General features: G+C 44.1%; 1 protein-coding gene across 1 annotated transcript in view; it reads left to right on the top strand.

Moving 5' to 3' along the window:
• ift80 (intraflagellar transport 80 homolog (Chlamydomonas)) overlaps positions 1-18,348 on the top strand; it is a 45,503-nt gene extending 27,155 nt beyond the window's left edge. The window contains exons 14-20 of the mRNA XM_084419009.1: positions 5,737-5,872; positions 5,993-6,140; positions 6,487-6,658; positions 14,129-14,218; positions 14,292-14,464; positions 17,645-17,768; positions 17,978-18,348. Coding sequence (XP_084275135.1) covers positions 5,737-5,872; positions 5,993-6,140; positions 6,487-6,658; positions 14,129-14,218; positions 14,292-14,464; positions 17,645-17,768; positions 17,978-18,088 — 954 coding nt within the window. The 3' untranslated portion in view covers positions 18,089-18,348. The remainder of the gene's footprint in view (positions 1-5,736; positions 5,873-5,992; positions 6,141-6,486; positions 6,659-14,128; positions 14,219-14,291; positions 14,465-17,644; positions 17,769-17,977) is intronic.
• The last annotated feature ends 1,254 nt before the right edge of the window (positions 18,349-19,602 follow it).

The following is a 19,602-nucleotide window of genomic DNA, read 5'->3' as shown; positions in this document are numbered from 1 at the left end:
TGAGAGAAATGCAGAAATACACAAAGTATCAGTTAAACCTAATTAAAATTAAACTGCTGATGGTCTTACCGCTGCTAATATACACTCATGGTGTTCTGTAGTACTACTGAGAAATCATCTCCATACCGAGATCTCAGATAGATGTCCAGACAGTGATTCATCTTTTAGAAATCATTAGAATATTGGTGTCCAGAGACAGTGGTGTACACCAGGAGTTTATAAAAGCTTAGCGTACAGGTGTGCTACAAGGAAATAGTGTTCATAAATGGCTGTTGAGATCGTATTCTCACTTGAAACCAAGTAGAGGCCTGCACCTGGAAACAGTATTTGACATGTTAAGACTTAAGATATGTGTATCGATGTGAGGTGAGTCTATTGTGTGGAGTGATATTTGTATGATGTAGTCGTTGCGTCTCCAGTAGTTAATTGTTCTCTCTCTTTTGTTTCTTTTTCTGGACTGTGAATAAGTGGCCCCAGCCAGTGACGCCACCTTGTGGACCAATTAATTAGTGCAAAAAAAACCAAATCACATGTGCGAGCTGAGCATGCAGAGTATGCGCTGTAAATCTGGGTTGAGTGTGTACTAAGCTGATAATGAAATTTACGTTGTGCACACAGTTCACATGCCCTAGGGTTTGCTTAAAAACCAGTGTATACTTTGGGCTTTAGAAGGAAGCTGCATATGAAGACATGATATGAGTAGACAGCAAGGCAGCTCACTAGTTTCTGTATTAGACCTGGAGTGGGGTTATTTAGCTGTACGACTTACAGAACTGACACAAATGTGTACTTTGAGGTCGCTTTATGTCACAAGCAAGCATAAACCATGATGTTAGAGTGTGGCGACTTTATGGAGGTGCATTAAAGGGGACCTATTATGCCCCTTTTTACAATATCAGGTGTCCCCAGAATGTGTCTGTGAAGTTTCAGCTCAAAATACCCCACAGATCATTTATTATACCATTTAGAAAATTCTGTTGTTTTCATGCATGTATCTTTAAATGCAAATGAGCTGCTGCTCCCCGCCCCCTTTCCAGAAGAGGGCGGAGCCTGTACAGCTTGTGTCTCTGATACCCAATCAAAACCAAACAGATGTTTTAGTTTTTGACAATCATCTCTATCGCGGTCACGCTCATGTGACATTGCAGTTCTTCATCATCATGTAAATTTATAATCTGCATGCGTTTTAAAACAAGCGTTCAATCACAGATCCCCCATGTTAAAATGCCCAACTTTACAGCAGAAAATAAAAAACATTTTTACAGCCTGGTTACAAAACATGGTTTTGGTCTAAATAACTCATTTTGCCCTGCATGAAAACTGTGAGGGGGGTGAATTTTTTTTATAACTCATCCATTTAAATTATATTAAGCCTTAAAGTTCTGCATAATTAAGGGCGTGGTCACTTGAGTGACAGGTGGATTGTCGCTGATGTCACTACTAGCCGTTTGTCTGCTGTCTGTTAGCGTCACGTCACCTCAGCTAATCCGCCTCTGTGACCATTTACGGTTATGCGGGAGTGACGCGCTGCCAAGATGGCGACGGCTGGCTCCGCCCACTTTGGGCTTAAAAAATGCTCTCCAGAAACACTACGGGTGACGTCACGGACACTACGCCCATATTTTCTTACAGTCTATGGTTTTAAAGCCATATCAGTCTAAACTTCTGAAATATGGTTTTCTGAGCACACACATCGAAGCACGCACACCGAAAGCCGGATGTCAGACGGAGTATTAAACTATTAAAATTTTTTGTGTGTGTGTGTGTGTGTGTGTGTGGTTCGCTTTCACACTGCCCTTTTTGCAAGTGAACCAAAATTTGTGAACAAAACCACACATGTGCTAAGGTCATCCATTCATTGGACAGAAATTCGGACCGTTCCAGAGTTGGTTTGGAACCGGACAGAGACCACCTCTTCAGCTGGGTCTCGGTACGGGTGTTTGGTCCGCACCCGAGTGCGATTGCTGTATTCACACCTGCCCAAAAGAGCCGCACCAAGGAGGGAAACAAACTTGAGTTTGATTCAATCAAACCAAGCAAGACAGGTGTAAAAACATCCTTAGTTCTCTTTCACATCTTATAGTGCTTAAACTGTCAAATACACACAAGGTTATGTCGAAAACACATAAAGGTCATATAAACAGTTGGTTATGTATGTGAATGTAAGAAATTGCAAGTAAAGAAATTGCATGTATAGTATTAAAGTGAAAGCAACCTAATAGACAGTGCCTTCTGCTGAATATGCTGTTAATATGAATCAAACAACAAGAGAAAAACAGAAAATCACTCTCTGCTCTTGACTGAGAGCTGGGCGGGGTCTATGCTAATAGGGCAGAGTCCGTCAGCAGTTGTGGGCGGGGTCTATGCTAATAGGGCAGAGTCCGTCAGCAGTTGTAGGCGGGGTCTATGCTAATAGGGCAGAGTCCGTCAGCAGTTGTAGGCGGGGTCTATGCTAATAGGGCAGAGTCCATCAGCAGTTGTGGATGGAGTCCGTCAGCAGTTGTGGGCGGGGTCTATGCTAATAGGGCAGAGTCCATCAGCAGTTGTGGATGGAGTCCGTCAGCAGTTGTAGGCGGGGTCTATGCTAATAGGGCAGAGTCCGTCAGCAGTTGTGGATGGAGTCCGTCAGCAGTTGTGGGCGGGGTCTATGCTAATAGGGCAGAGTCCATCAGCAGTTGTGGATGGAGTCCGTCAGCAGTTGTGGGCGGGGTCTATGCTAATAGGGCAGATAGGGCTGGTCCGAATACCATTTTTTGAGCTTCGAAGCTTCGATAGGAATTAACATCGAATATTCGAAGCTTCGGAGGGAGGGGGCTGAACATATTTTTCTCTCTAATAAAGGCAGGAATCTCTATGTGTCTGTCTGTTTGCATTTAGATTATTTATCTTGCATTTTGAACCGTTCATCCAATCGACTTCACGAGTGCAGTGTCACATTTGGTGCAATATAGACACGCGAGACGTGACACGTTCAGAATTAATCAACTTTTAATACAGAACAGCGTGAGCGGGAAGCGCACGCGCCTCACGCGCAGGGCTCCGAGAACGGACACTGCACTAGTGATACAAAACACAGCCTAATATTTTTCTGAGTAACAAATAACTCTCAAATCAGAAATCAGCAGCACAGTAATTACTGACACAGTAAAGGGTAGGCTAATATATTGTTTCTATTTTATTTCCACAATGTCAAAGCAACACGTGCTTCTAGCCTACAAGCTCAGGCATGCACTTCTGCCCATACAAACTCCGCTGTTCTGCGCTCTAAAATAAGAGTATTGTATTTCGCCCAAAAATGCTAAAAAAATAACCGTGTGAGAGCGTTTTAGGCTATATCATGTTATAGCCAGATATGACGACGCTTACAGCACGCGTCACCGCAGATCAGCATCTATTCATCAAGCCAACGTGCAACTAATCAAAGTGAAAGTGGGTCGCAGATGCTTTAACACACAATCAACTTCATTAAAAGTAAAGAACCGAAATGATCTTACCAGAGCTGTTGCGCGCTCTCTTATTGTGGTCTTTGATTTAGAAATTTTAGCTGACGATCAGTAAAATGCAGCTGTTGCTGGTGACGTGCACTCCATTACATCTGCCTATAGCGCGGGATTTGAAGTTCGGATTCATATCCGTTTTGCAAAAACACATTTATGTGTTTATTGTTCATATTGACAAATCAGAGAGAGCTATCCATCTGAGAAAACGCATGACAGCCCCATTCAAGCGCGAATGGGAACCGTTTCTAGGGGGATGCCAGGTGTGAAAAAAAAAAAAAAAATTAAAACGAATATTCGAATGTCAAATTTGAAAATCGAATACCAACCCACCGAACGAATACTCGAATATTCTGGTACAGCCCTAAGGGCAGAGTCCGTCAGCAGTTGTAGGCGGGGTCTATGCTAATAGGGCAGAGTCCGTCAGCAGTTGTAGGCGGGGTCTATGCTAATAGGGCAGAGTCCATCAGCAGTTGTAGGCGGGGTCTATGCTGATAGGGCAGAGTCCATCAGCAGTTGTGGATGGAGTCCGTCAGCAGTTGTGGGCGGGGTCTATGCTAATAGGGCAGAGTCCATCAGCAGTTGTGGATGGAGTCCGTCAGCAGTTGTAGGCGGGGTCTATGCTAATAGGGCAGAGTCCATCAGCAGTTGTGGATGGAGTCCGTCAGCAGTTGTGGGCGGGGTCTATGCTAATAGGGCAGAGTCCATCAGCAGTTGTGGATGGAGTCCGTCAGCAGTTGTAGGCGGGGTCTATGCTAATAGGGCAGAGTCCATCAGCAGTTGTGGATGGAGTCCGTCAGCAGTTGTAGGCGGGGTCTATGCTAATAGGGCAGAGTCCGTCAGCAGTTGTAGGCGGGGTCTATGCTAATAGGGCAGAGTCCGTCAGCAGTTGTAGGCGGGGTCTATGCTAATAGGGCAGAGTCCGTCAGCAGTTGTAGGCGGGGTCTATGCTAATAGGGCAGAGTCCGTCAGCAGTTGTAGGCGGGGTCTATGCTAATAGGGCAGAGTCCATCAGCAGTTGTGGATGGAGTCCGTCAGCAGTTGTAGGCGGGGTCTATGCTAATAGGGCAGAGTCCATCAGCAGTTGTGGATGGAGTCCGTCAGCAGTTGTAGGCGGGGTCTATGCTAATAGGGCAGAGTCCATCAGCAGTTGTGGATGGAGTCCGTCAGCAGTTGTGGGCGGGGTCTATGCTAATAGGGCAGAGTCCGTCAGCAGTTGTGGATGGAGTCCGTCAGCAGTTGTGGGCGGGGTCTATGCTAATAGGGCAGAGTCCATCAGCAGTTGTGGATGGAGTCCGTCAGCAGTTGTGGGCGGGGTCTATGCTAATAGGGCAGAGTCCGTCAGCAGTTGTGGATGGAGTCCGTCAGCAGTTGTAGGCGGGGTCTATGCTAATAGGGCAGAGTCCGTCAGCAGTTGTGGATGGAGTCCGTCAGCAGTTGTAGGCGGGGTCTATGCTAATAGGGCAGAGTCCGTCAGCAGTTGTAGGCGGGGTCTATGCTAATAGGGCAGAGTCCGTCAGCAGTTGTAGGCGGGGTCTATGCTAATAGGGCAGAGTCCGTCAGCAGTTGTGGATGGAGTCCGTCAGCAGTTGTAGGCGGGGTCTATGCTAATAGGGCAGAGTCCGTCAGCAGTTGTAGGCGGGGTCTATGCTAATAGGGCAGAGTCCGTCAGCAGTTGTGGGCGGGGTCTATGCTAATAGGGCAGAGTCCGTCAGCAGTTGTGGATGGAGTCCGTCAGCAGTTGTAGGCGGGGTCTATGCTAATAGGGCAGAGTCCGTCAGCAGTTGTAGGCGGGGTCTATGCTAATAGGGCAGAGTCCGTCAGCAGTTGTAGGCGGGGTCTATGCTAATAGGGCAGAGTCCGTCAGCAGTTGTGGATGGAGTCCGTCAGCAGTTGTAGGCGGGGTCTATGCTAATAGGGCAGAGTCCGTCAGCAGTTGTAGGCGGGGTCTATGCTAATAGGGCAGAGTCCGTCAGCAGTTGTAGGCGGGGTCTATGCTAATAGGGCAGAGTACGTCAGCAGTCGTGGTCATTTTGTGATGTCACACTGTTAGAATCTGCAAACGGCTTGTTCTGAGACACTGCTTATAATTTATGGGGATTAAAAATAAGAGGAGTGTGTGGATTTTTACCCTTTTAGGGTGGTTGTGTACACACACTGCCAACACACATTTATGTTCAAACACCATGTAAAAGTGAACTTTGCATAACCGGTCCCCTTTTGCTCGTCTCCCTGTTAGATAGAGGTGGTGTTAGTCGCACTGGATCAGTGTGGCCTGTCTAATGACAGAAGGATCGCTTTGATCGATAAGAACCGTGACCTCTACCTGACCTCTGTGAGAAAGCTGGGCCGAGCTCACAGCATCTATAAGATCGGTAAGAATCCAGAAGGAAACTCTGTGACAGTCTGTCTCTGGTAAAGTCGCACTGAATTCAGTCAAGCGTCTGTATTAAGGTTTGATTAATTTGAATGGAATCTTTGTAATTCTTGCCCAGGTTCAATGGTTGACACTGTGGCCTGGAACGACTCTGCAAACATCCTGTGCGGAATCCAGGACAACCAGTTCACTGTGTGGTATTACCCTAGTGTGGTGTTTGTGGACAAAGACCTGCTCCCCAAAACCATCTTCAGCAAGGACAGCAGGTACACGCACTACAACTAACTTCACTCACATCTGAAATGCACAGTCATAACCATCAGTCAATGGCTACGTTTACATGCAACCAAATAATCCATTAGTAATTGAATTGACGACTCAACACCTTAATTGATCCGATTGAGCTTGATCCAAATGAAAGGGGTGGTTTATTCCTTTTCTAATCCGATCGAGAAAACATGTAAACACTTGATCAGACTGATCAACAAAAGTTGTGCATGTAAACGTAGCCACTGGTGATTTGTGTATTTCTTGGAGCCCGGTAGTAATTGAAGACTTTAGGAGACTGCACATAAACTGTGTGTGATGTTTGATGAATCCTGTCTTCTGCAGCGAGTTAAGTCGCTCTCCTCAGATCGTGAGCTATGTGGGCACTCAGGTGACTGTCAGACGGGCGGACGGCTCTCTGGTGTGCACCGCAGTGTCCCCGTACCCGACCTTACTGCACGAGTACACCGGCAGCGCCCGCTGGGAGGACGGCCTCCGCATCTGCCGCTTCGCTAAGGTCAGTGGAGCAGGGAGCGCTCTCTTGTGTGAGTGTAAAGGTGTGAGGGAAACAGATACAGATGGAGAAAATACTGCAGCCCAGAGGTCTTCAGCCCTGCTCCTGGAGACACACTGTCCTGCAAAGTTCATATCCAACATGCTTCAGCTCACACCAGTGTGATTTTCAAGTGTTCCTGAAGAGCTTGATGAGCTGGTTCAGGTGTTTGATTAGGGCTGGAGCTGAACTCTGCAAGACAGTAGCCACGTTTCCATTACCCTTCAAATTGAGCAAATTGAAATTGTGAATTGAAAATACGCCCAATGGAAACACGTCATTTTCGCAAAAACTCCCATTTATCGCAAAAATGTTTTTACGCTCACATGAGGAGGTTTTTTAGGCAATTCGAAAAAGAAATATTTCTCAAACCTGCAATGGAAACAGTTTTTGTGCATTTACAGGTCACCTGACGTAGACGACACGGTGTGTTTGGACAGAATACGAGACAGAGTTCTTTATTAAATTCATAATAGACAGGAGAATTACAGGAATACTGGATTCTAAACCTCAAATAAATGCCACAATGAAAACCTGGAAGCAGATCTGAGGGAGAAACACCCAGAAACACCTCATACAAGCCTCTCCCAAGTATAAGTGGTCTTTCCTTGCCATTAATGCTTGGAAAACACAAATACGTCTCCTTCGATTAATAATAATGGCCAGTGCAGTGGCTGAGATATACATAAACCTACCAACTTCTGTTGCCTTGATTTTTGGAATTACTTCCTTATCGCAAGAGGAAAAAATGAAGTTTTAGTCACATAACATCGGTTAATGGAAACGCGTCATTTCGCAATAGTTTTTTCTCAACATTTAGAAAAAATCGCAAAAGTTTTGCACAAATCTGTAATGGAAACGCGAAGCCACGCCTAGTGTGGCTGTGTCTCAATCAGTTCCCTAGTTCAGTAGTCAGAGCACTGATCAGGGAGTCATTAATCTTAAAGTCCCCCTGTAGTCAATCATTTTATCCCTTAAAACTCATCTTTGATCACCAAAATTACATTTAAGCATTTTTTCCTTTGAAAAAAAATGTCTTCATGCCTTAAAATATCTTGACTGTAACTCGACACCCTTGCCTCATTTAGTATGCGCGGTTCTATGAATATGCAAATGAGCCCCGCCTCCACTCACTCACTCAGCTCAGAGATCTACTGGTTGACGATCACACGTTGATCTGATTGGTTACAAGGTAGTTTGTGACGTCAGAAGCAAGTCTTTGGTTCAAGTCTTTGGTTCACTGCAGTTTTAAGGAGGAAATACTCAGCAATGGTGTCGACTTATGAATTTACACATGGTTTGTCTTAAAGCATATTAAAAACACCACATAGACACATAAACTACATTAAAAGCTGGATTTACACCACAGGTGGACTTTAAGGGGCTGTCTCAACTACAAAATCTACCAGTGCACTGAAACGTTTGCTCCCTAAAAATTCCCACAATGCACCGTGAAAACCAGGAAGCATTGATGCTCACTATGTTCCCTTAACAGAAGTTCTGAAGTGCGAAACTTAAACTCACTACACGTAATGACACGGAATAGATGTTTCTTGTCTTGACAATACTGACTTTTTATAACAAATTTACTTTTTGATTGGCTATTATTATTTAGTATTAAAAAATGAAATAAAAAGCAGCCCTTGCTCTGGTTTTCATAATTTCAGAAAACAATTTTGGTTTTACTGTCATGGTGCTCATCAGAATAACTGACTAAAGGAATGAATTCCTGTGAGCCTACAGTGTCAGAACGTGCGTGTGTGTGTGTGTGTGTGTGTGTGTGTGTGTGTGTGCGTGTGTGTGTGTGTGTGTGTGTGTGGACAGTAAAACCTAAAATCAGCTACAGCCAGCGCCCCCCACAAGGAAAACCGATCAATAACATACTAAATAGTGTTTTAATTAATATGTAAAATAGGTTTATGTGAGTTGTCTTGCTGTCTCTCTTACGGTTGTCATTTCTCCTCTCATCTCTGTGCTCCGGAGGAGGAGGTATGTTTCTCTGTCTCTGTGTGTAACAGCAGTAGACGGCAGCGGTTGTTCTGTCAGGAACTCAATAACACTGTGCTTGTGACGGTCCCACTCTAATAAAAATAAAATAAAAAATAAAATAAAATAAAGCATTAAACATTAAATGGCTGTGGAATAAAATGCTTAGTTGGTGACACTTGTTAGTAAAAACTTTTTTTACAGCATTTATTAAACTATCTATGCTAAGTTATGTTAAAAATGTATTAGTATAGAAATTAACATGAACAGAATTTATTATAAGGTAAACTGGTCATTGTTAGTTTGTAATACCTACACTAATGGTCAAACGTTTGGAATAAATAAGATTTATTAATGTTTCTGAAAGAGTCTCTTCTGCTCACCAGGGCTGCATTTATTTGGTCAAAAATACACTACTAAACACAGTGAAATATTATTCCAATGTAAAACAGCTATTTTCTATTTGAATATATAGTAAAGTGTAATTTATTCCTGTCATCAAAGCTGAATTTTCAGCATCATTACTCCAGTCTTCAGTGTCACATGATCCTTCAGAAATCACTCTAATATGATGATTTGCTGCTCAAGAAACATTTATAATTATTATCAATGTTGAAAACGGTTGAGCTGCTTCATATGTTTGTGGAAACGTCTCGGGTTACAACTGTAACCCTCAGGGAACGAGGCGCTGCATCGAAAGAAGACACTTTGGGGAACACCTTCAGTGTGATGCGTCTGAAACCTGAATGGAACTAGTCCAATCTCGATTGGTGTTGCGTCATGACGTCACTCGTGACGTCGCATGTGATGGCGATGCGGAAGCTATAAAAAGACGCCGGATCATAACAGCGTCAGCTTCTTATAGGTCGAAGCAAGTCGTTATCAGGCATGCAGGAAGTGTGGCCAAGGGACGCAGCGTCTTGTTCCCTTCTCAGGGAACGAGGGTCACAGTTGAAACCCGTGACGTTCCCTTTCAAGGGAACTCGCGCTGCGTCAAAAGGCGACACTTTGGGGAACGAAATGCCTACTGCGCCACACTGACTAGTGTCTGTCCTTGTGTGAAGCAATCTGGCACAACTCAAGACGTGAGAACTTGTGAACCCGGTGTAGAGGGCAGATCCAGGCTATAGTATCTTATGAAGGTGTGTGGGGAGGCCCAGCCGGCGGCATCACAGACCTCTTTAAGGAAAACCCCAGCTAGCAGTGCCTTAGAGCAGCGATTCCCGAACTGTGGTCCGCGGACCACTAGTGGTCCGTGAGGGTACTGCAGGTGGTCCGTGGAGAGGCAAAATTAAATATAAAATTATATTTTTTTTATCTTCATTTTACCAGGAAATTCACATAAAAAAAAATAAAAAGAATATGTAGGCCTATATTGATGTAACATTTTAATTAAATTGTCAAGTTATTGTGTGATTACTAAAAAAGCCTAGTGGTGTTCGGCCATGACATTCAAGTTCAGTGCCGTTACAACCACAACATTGGTTCGGTGGATAGCAACAGGTTCTCTGAAGAGAAAAGGGCAGAGGCAAATATGTTTTCATTATCACATCACACGCATAGCCTTTAATGGTGCGTTCACACCGGACGAAATTTCGCTTCAAACTTTTGTTTTTACGCGCGTCAATTTCGCTCTTGATACAAAGTGGTCAAGCGTATCACTAGACGCGGCAGGCGCGAATTTGACATATGATCCCTTTTTGAATTTGACGCGCTATTCGCGTCCGGTGTGAACGCACAGTTAGGCATAGGCAGTTTATATGAAACTAAATGTTTATAAATGGAATGAATAAGGCCTGTTATTATTTTAATTTCCAGTTAGTTTCTTGATCTTGCGTTTCTGAAATGTTTTGCGGATGTGCTGTTAAGTGGACAAACTCAAGCCTAGGTACTTTTTGAGGACTTGTAAAACTCTGAAGATTAATAATCCCCTAAAATCACCAAAGGTTTTGAAATGTTGACTATATTCCAGTGTTCTTATTATAGATTTCATACTCCATTGCTATGGAAATAAGCCTGTTGTTCAAATGAACCTGATTATGCCCACGGGCGCTTGAGTAAATAAATAAATAAAATATGTGGCAGCCGTTGTGTGCAGTAAACTTTCTTTTAACAAGCCTGTTGTACTGATGTGATGACCAATGATAGTTTTAGAGCTAGTAAGCCTATTTAGAGGTGCAGATTAATTCAGGTAGGACTCTGTGTAGACATATTTTATTATGTGTATTATGAGGTGGTCCGCGAAAATTCTTGATTACAAATAGTGGTCCACACACACAAAAAGTTTGAAAACCCCTGCCTTAGAGGATGCCACTCCTCTAGTCAAGTGGGCTCTTATCAGGAGAGGCGAAGGCAAACTGTGCGCCTCATACGCTGAGGAAATAGCCTCTACGATCCACCTGCTAATAGTATGTTTAGAGGCAGAGGAAAACTTCTTAGATGCAACTGGTCCGACTTCCTCCAGCCCGAGGATCTATGTACATAGCCCTCCAAGGCTTGGACAGGGCATAACAAATGTATCTTTTATCAGCCGCCGAATGCGGTGGAGGATGAGATGCCTGTAAAATCATAGACCGTGCCACACTTGATGGCACTTTGGGCACATGGCCAGGTCTAGGGTGTCTCCCCGTAGTGCCCTCACTTAAAGTCTTGTAGATGGCAGCTGGAGGAACTCCTGTACTGAAGCCACTGGGCAGTTAACTGGGTCCAGCTGATGATCTCTGCACCATAAATTGAAAACATTCCATTTTAAGGCATAAAGTCTCTCGTGGAGGGGGCTCTAGAGTTTAGAAGGGTCTCAACAACCTCAGTTGAGAGCCCAGCATTTACGAGTTGGTCCCCCTCAGGGGCCAGACCCGCAGCATCCACAGCTCTGGCTGAGGGTGGTGTATTGAGCCCTCGGCCTGAGAAAGAAAGTCCCTCCTAATTGGGATTTGTCATGTAGGGCCTGATAGAATTGCTATGATGTCTGAAAACCATACTCGGGCCGGCCACAATAGGGCTATTAGAAGCAGACTGACCCTATGCTGCCAGACCCTCTCTAGAACCCCTGGGAGCAGAGCGATCGAGGGAAATGCGTACAGATATGGCCTTGGCCACGCCTGTACCATGGCATCCAGCCCCAGGGGAGCTGGATCCATGAAGGAAAACCAAAGCGGACAATGTGTGTTCTCATGAGAGGCGAACAGATCCACTTCTGCCTGGCCGAACTTCCTCCACCGTCTCGGGGTGGAGTCTCCATTCCCCGGGCTTCAGCCCCTGCCTCGACAGGATGTCTGCCCCCACGTTTTTGTCCCCGGAAATAGTTTGCCCTGGGACCACAGAAGAACCTGATGCACCAGTCTGCATAGAGGGCGCAATCTCAGGCCCCCCTGCCAACCACTGACGTATTGCTGGTAAAGGTAAAGGTGCGAGGGGACAATGCTAGGCCATAGAGAAGAACCCGATATTGGTACGCCGTTCCCCCGAAGGCGAACCTCAGGAATCGTCTGTGATAGGGAAGGATGGATATATGGAAGTAAGCGTCTTTCAGATCTAAACCAGTCCTCGGACCTGATTTGACTCACGATAATAGGTATGGTTAACATCTTGAATTTGAATCTCAGAGACCGATTCAATACCCTTAGATCTATAATAGGACGTAACCCCCCATCCTTTTTGGTCTGCTGTGGCAGGTGCGAGGAGCTGGCGGCTGGCTGGTGGAACTGTTTCCTGGCAGCAGGCCCATGAGATCTGGAACGACGGTGGGGGATCAGCTGTTTACAAGCTACTGACTGTCGCTTCGCCTCCTGAAACCTCTCGACGACAGTATTGACTGCGTCGCCAAAGAGGCCAGAAGGCGAAAGCGGGGCATCGAGGAGGAAGGCCCTGTCCTTCTCCCCAATGCCTGACAGGTTCAGCCACAGGTGTCTCTCCATGGCTACCAATGCTGCATTTAACGCCGTTGAGGGCGACCTTCCCACTGTCATCCATTTCTTTCAGGAGGTCGGCCTGGTATGCCTGCATAATCTCCATTGTGTGCAGGCATGCACCAGCCTGACCCGCCGCCATATATGCTTTGCCCACCAATGCTGATGTAGTATGGCAGGGTTTGGAGGGCAGCGCCGGAGCCTTAAGGGATGACGCAGCGTTGGGTGAAAGATACGATGCCAGTGTCTCTTCCACCCGCGGCATCACCCCATAGCCGTTCTCTTAATTCAAACCCAAAATAGACTAATGTATATGGACGTTTGCGCTCAATAATCGTGATGAGAACGGCTTGTTCCACGATCTCGACACCTCAGTGTGGAGATCAGGGAAAAACGGGAGGCTCCGGCGCAAAGACTGTGACTTTACTTTTTTCAACGTTTCCTGCTTCTCTGATGGCCAATCGATGTTTAATTTGGCCACTGCTGTGGTCACAATCTCCAGCAGCTCCCCGAAGGCAGGAGAATGAGGTGCCGAGTCCTCAAATTCTCCTGCCTCGATGCCCAAAATATCTAAATCCTTGGATTCAGATAAATCAAGCATCGTGTCCTCGTCCTGGGCGGAAGAAGCCGCAGATCAAGCTTCCGACTCCTGAACGGGACCGACAGAGCTGGCCGCTTGTGTCTCCCTCGCTCAAATAACGCGGGAAAGGGGACGCACACTGTCTGAAAATCTTTTTACTCGCCATTATAACAATATCTGTTTGTGTAAACTGACAAACAACACCAAATAAGACAGACAAGGCAACATAGAACGCTTGCTGAAGACCAGCTGACGCTGTTATGATCCGCCGTCCTTTTATAGTTTCCGCGTTGCCATCACATGCGGCGTCACGAGTGACGTCATGACGCAACACCAATCGAGATTGGACTAGTTCCATTCAGGCTTCAGACCCGTCACGCTGAAGGCATTCCCCAAAGTGTCGTCTTTTGACGAAGCACAAGTGCAAAAGAGGTCGTCTTTTACCTCGAAAGGGGACTGTGATCTTTAAAAAAGTGAATTATGTTACAAAACATTTCTGTTTCAAATAAAGGTTGTTATTTTGAATTTTATATTCATCAAAGAATCCTGAAAATTGTATTTTGATTTCCACAAAAATATGAAGCAATTTGATATAATAATCATTATTAATAATGGAGCACCAACAATAATTGAGCTGCAATTAGAATAATTTCTGAAGGATCATAAAAAAAATCATAATTATTCCAAGCTTCTATCTGTTAATTTATCTGACAACCTCTGTGGTGGCTGTGTTTTGCTAATTTACCAACAGAACGCTATCAAGTCAACTCAAGTCACCTTCATTTATATAGTGCTTTTTACAAAGTTTGTTTCTGCTGTACAGCAGATCTAGAAGAAAATAGTGTAATAGTCCAGCTGAAGTAAGTTAGTGATGTTCATCTGTGAGTGAGTGTGACTATCATCAGAGCTTAAGTGTAGAGTTGCAGCACTGGATGTGCCTGACGCTGTTCTCTCTCTCAGGATCAGGTGCTCTGGTCGTGTCTGGCAGGTCTGGCGATGGCCAATCGGGAGCTGAGCACAGCAGAAGTGGCGTATGCAGCCATTGGAGAGGTGAATCTGCACACTACTGTGGGAGAACGTCTCTCATCAGAGGCTCTTTAACACTCGTCTCTGTCTCTACTAGATTGATAAGGTGCAGTACATCAACTTCATAAAGGATCTGCCGTCAAAGGACTCGTGCCTCGCACACATCCTGCTGTTCAGCGGACACGTGCAGGAGGCCGAGGCCAGTCTGCTGCAGGCCAACCTCACGTATCACGCCATCCAGATCCACATCAACCTCTACAACTGGGACAGGTGCGTGTGTGTGTGTGAGAGAGTGTGTGTGTGAGGCCAGTCTGCTGCAGGCCAACCTCACGTATCACGCCATCCAGATCCACATCAACCTCTACAACTGGGACAGGTGCGTGTGTGTGTGTGAGAGAGTGTGTGTGTGAGGCCAGTCTGCTGCAGGCCAACCTATCACGCCATCCAGATCCACATCAACCTCTACAACTGGGACAGGTGCACGCCGCCACTGATACGCGTCCACTCCGTGTAGGGAATTTTAACGATTCCAATTTCTATTATGCTGATCAGTTCCGATTCTTATCGATTCCTAATTTTGATTCTAATAAAAAACAACAACAAAAAAAACTTAGATATCATTCACATCTAGGGCCCTATCTTGCACCCAGCGCAATTGACTTTGTACACGGACGCATGTATCATTCCTATTTTGCACCCGCGCAAAGCGGACTTTTACCTCCACAGATGCACGTCGGTTAACTAAGAAATACACTTGCGCTCCCGGGGGCGGTTCAGCGCAAAGAGGAGGCGTGTTCCGGCGCAAACGTTCCCTCATGCTATTTTACAGGTTTAGAAAACAATTGCGCCACTGACCGAAAAAAAACAGTTTAAAGTCAGTGGCGCGTTGCGCATGTTATTAATATGCTATTTTAAGGGCGCATGCTTGGCCTTAATCAATGTAGCGTGTGCACAACGCGCATACACTTTGATTCTCTCATCTACACACAGACGCAGCAGTTATCATTTTTGCAAATCATACATTATTACGATAGATAGATAGATAGATAGATAGATAGATAGATAGATAGATAGATAGACATTTTATTATAAAAGCATATATCTAGCTTACACATTTACCCAAATTATCATACGCCTGTTTAACCGAAGTTAATTTGTGTGTGTTTCTCCGTCCCCAATGTCACTTCTCTCTCCTTTACGGCCCTGACGAGAACGTCGGTCTCCTCGGCCTTGAACCGCTCCTGGCAAATCCGCCGTTATAATAGCAATCCGCCATGGAACAAGCGCGCCTGCTCTTAAAGGGAATGTGAGATGTCGCTCTGATTGGTTTATTTCACGTTACGCCCAAACCACACCTATGAATAATGAAGCTACTTCAGACCAACCCCTTTTAGATTTGCGCCAGGCGCAAGAGTCATTTATCCCGCCGGGAAAATAGCAACAGCGCCAAGACCCGCCCACAAAGTTACTTGCGCTTTGCGCTTTGACATTTGCGTTTCAGATCGTTAAAATAGGGCCCTTAGTCTTATTGCAAAACATTTAAGTGTAGCTGAATATCATGAACAAGTCAACAGGCTAAACATCACTCACGCAAGGAACGTTTGCCTGTGGTTTAAAAATACATTCGAAAAAAGAACAAATAACAATGTATCAATCAGTGTTTTAAGATTTTAAGTTAATTTTCTCCTTGTCTTTTGTTGTTTGATTAGTGTTATTATAGAGACAGCAGCAGGAACATTAGGCTACTGTCACTTTAAGAGCTGCACGCAGTGGCGGATTTAGCAAATCGGGGGCCCAAGGCGAAGGTAGGTAGGCTATGGGCCCCTCCCCATCCAATCTTTAAAAGAGAACGAAAAAAATATGTACCGACTGAATGGTGGATAGGCAGGTAAAGCTAATCTACGGGGAAGTAAAGGTTAGAGAGGAGAAAAAAACGTCCTCTTTAAACCCTGCATACACTTCTTTACTCCTAAACAGAAACATGTTACAATGTTTACATGGTACAATTTCTGGTAAGCTATGTTTGTTTTTTGTTTTTTTTTGCTTGACAAATTTCACCATTTCGATTCAATTCTTGTGATTTGTTTCAATATTGACTCATTTGGATAAATATTAGGTAACGTTTCACAAGATAGGCGTTACTTTTTCTCAAGAAAAAAAAGCCCCATTAGCTGGTATAATTTAAGGTTAAAATAAGTAATATCTAACATATTTAGCCAAATACTCCCTATAGCTCTTTTTTTTTCTAGCCAATTAAATGGCTTTCCTGAGGTAAATGTTATGTGACGATTGTTCTCCAGCTGTTTTACCTCTTTCCGCGGTTGAAAAACACTTATTGATCGATATTATGAATGAGGAATATACATTTCGGTAAGTTATACTGTATCTTTCAACATTGTTCATTCGTGTTTATTTACTATTAGCTAGAGATGATCAGTTCACGTGCCGCTATAGGAATCTGTCACGTCACATTAAAACGGCAAAACGGTATTTATTGTTTTAATTTCGTAATAGAATTGACAGAATCTGAGAGCTGAGATTTTTTTAAATATCATGATTCATAAGTAAACTGCTCAGTTTTGTCTGTCGATCTCTGTGTCCTCTTTGCTTCACGATTTTTCTGTGCGTTGGACGTTGTTGTTCCTGATCTGTATTCCCAACTTTGGCAGCGTTCCCAAATACTTATCAGCGTCTTTTCACTTTTTTCTTTTATTTGAGCCGCTTGGGTAACTTCGAAACTTTACATTTTCGCGTTTAGACTCGTCTTGCTCTGTATGTGTATTTCCCAGTCCTCCTGTTACTGCGTGTTGTTTATCTTTCGCGCCGCGCACCTTTACAGACTTTTTGCTTTCCTCCCGCTTCCTCATTTTTTCAGCACCGCTTGGGTAGCTAGCTTCGCTTCATTTTTACTCTGTCTACTACTCTGTACACTCTGTCTGTCAATCACTTCTTTTTCTCCGTCAGTTTTTTGGCACAGCCTTGTCACTTTCGCAGATGCGCAGTAAGTGAGATAATGGAATAGTCCAATGTAGTGAGGCGGGGGCCCCCTCCTGTCTGCGACACTAATGATTTGATGCCATTTTTCGCAAATGGAGTTTAGAAATATATAATAATAAAAAAAAATAATAAAAACTTAAGCACAAGTTAATAGGGCATTTTGGGGGCCCCTAGGTAGCTCGGGGCCCAAGGCAATTGCCGACCTTTGCCTAATGGTAAAGTCCGCCCCTGGCTGCACGGATCCAATATACTGATACACATGTGCCTGCAGCACTGAAAACAGAGTCGTCTCACGCTAGAATGGTTTAAAATCACATTAAAATCACTTTTTCTGTGAGTGCGTTTTATAACAAGTTTCCGGCCTCAAATATTTTCGATTCCCAACCCTAGGTCCGTGTGTGTTTGTGTTTGTGTGTGTGAGTGTGTCGTGCTCATGCGTGTCGCTCTTCACAGGGCTCTGGAGTTGGCGGTGAAGTACAAAACCCACGTGGACACGGTCCTCGCTCACAGACGGAAGTTCCTGCAGGACTTCAGCAAACAGGAAACCAACAAGAGATTCCTGCAGTACTCTGAGGGAGTATGTTCACCTGCATGCTCTTATCTGTAGCACTATTAGAACACACTCACTCTCACACACACACACACACACACACACACACTCACACTCGCACACTCACTCACACTGTTTGTTTGTTGATGGGATTGAAGTCCTCACAGAGAATTCAGGCTTTTATTGTGTTTTATGTTGTAATGTTGTAATGTTTCTTCATTCCTGCTTGTGCTCAGGTGGAAGTGGACTGGGAGAAGATCCAGGCTAAAATTGAAATGGAGTTTGCCAAAGAGCGGGAAAGAGCAGCCAGCTCATCCATCAGAAGCAGTGTGTCTGTTCGCCGCTAGACACACACACACCTCTAGTATAGTTCAGGTAAACTGAGGTCTGGATCCCAGCCAGCCATTGCTGATCTACAGAGTCAGACTCTTCAACACTCACTGTTATATCTCAGTTCTACACATCAGCCTATTAACAGGCATCATGTCTCGCTCGGCTGTTATTTATATCTTATTATCTCATGAAGATTTTGTATAGCAGAAAAAGTTGTTTTTGTATATCAAACGTTTGATTTATGTTGAAATAAAGCTCAAATTGTGAAAATCTAAATATAACCCAGAAAATTATTCCATGCACATTGAATCAGTGAAAGTAGAAAAAGTAGGGATGTCTTGAGCTGTAATTTTTTTTATCTGATCCGTATCAGCTATCCTTTTTTTTACGTCTGCTGTCACGCAGGTGTCGTGCAGTAGGTGGCGCCATCTAGTGGGTTTGCCAACCGCCACTAAAAGGAAAAGAAGAAGTGACGAATAGACTTGGGGATATGAATAAGGATCTTACAGATAAATCTTCAATGTTCTCTTGCATTTTAGTGTTGATAACAACTTACAACTGGATAGTTACACTTATAAGCCTGACCATAAGTTGACCACTGCATTAGTACTGTACTCTACAATCAGTGACAGTCCTCTATGGGGCATCTACATCTGATCATGGACCATTTGTATGACTGTTGATATGGAAAGTCTGCCTGAGATGAATTATGAGTTTAAGAGGGCCAGCTTGGTAAAAATAGACTGGACCAAACTAATGAAGTTTAACGAGCAATAATTCAGCTCACAGACAGGAGTGTTGGTGGCTTTGATCAAACTCCTGCTGAAGGTTCTTTACTGGCTTGATAAAACATGGGCTGTTGCCAGAGTCTGTGTTGTCGGAAGCTTTAGTGCCAGTTATCAAGAAGAAAGCCGGCAAATTGAAAGGTTTGGATAATTACAGACCAATCGCACTAGCTAATGTGTTATCAAAAGTTTTGGAAAGAATCTCAATAGATAATTTGCCTTTAAGGCCCTGCATAGTACTGATTTGTGTATATATGCACTGAAAGTAATAGTAGAGCTGTATAAAAGACAAAATTCATCTGTTGCAATTGGCTTTATTGACGCCTTTAAGGCTTCTGGCAGAGTTAATCATAAAAAGATGTTTGGTAAACTAAGACAAAGATGAACAATGAGTCCGCACACCAGAAAGTGCTCCTTAGCAATTTTAATAGTTGCTCACCAACTTGTGACGTTTCGGGCCCAAGCCCTTCATCAGACATGAAAAAAGTGGGGAGACACACCTCCATATATACAGCCATGTATGATCACATGATCACATACATCCATGATTAATCACATGACCAATCAAGTGAAAATGCAATTACATCAAGAAAACAGAAAAAAATAGACAATAAAATATATATATACCAACATACGTAATACAAAAATATATTAGAAAAAAATATTAGAAATATATTAGAAACATACCAAAAATATATTAGAAACATATTAGAAATACCTTAGAAAAACATAAAAATACATAA

Source organism: Rutilus rutilus (assembly GCF_951802725.1).
Source record: "Rutilus rutilus genome assembly, chromosome: 9".
In the NCBI taxonomy this organism is placed as follows: domain Eukaryota; kingdom Metazoa; phylum Chordata; class Actinopteri; order Cypriniformes; family Leuciscidae; genus Rutilus; species Rutilus rutilus.
This window is presented reverse-complemented; position numbering and strand designations above follow the sequence as displayed.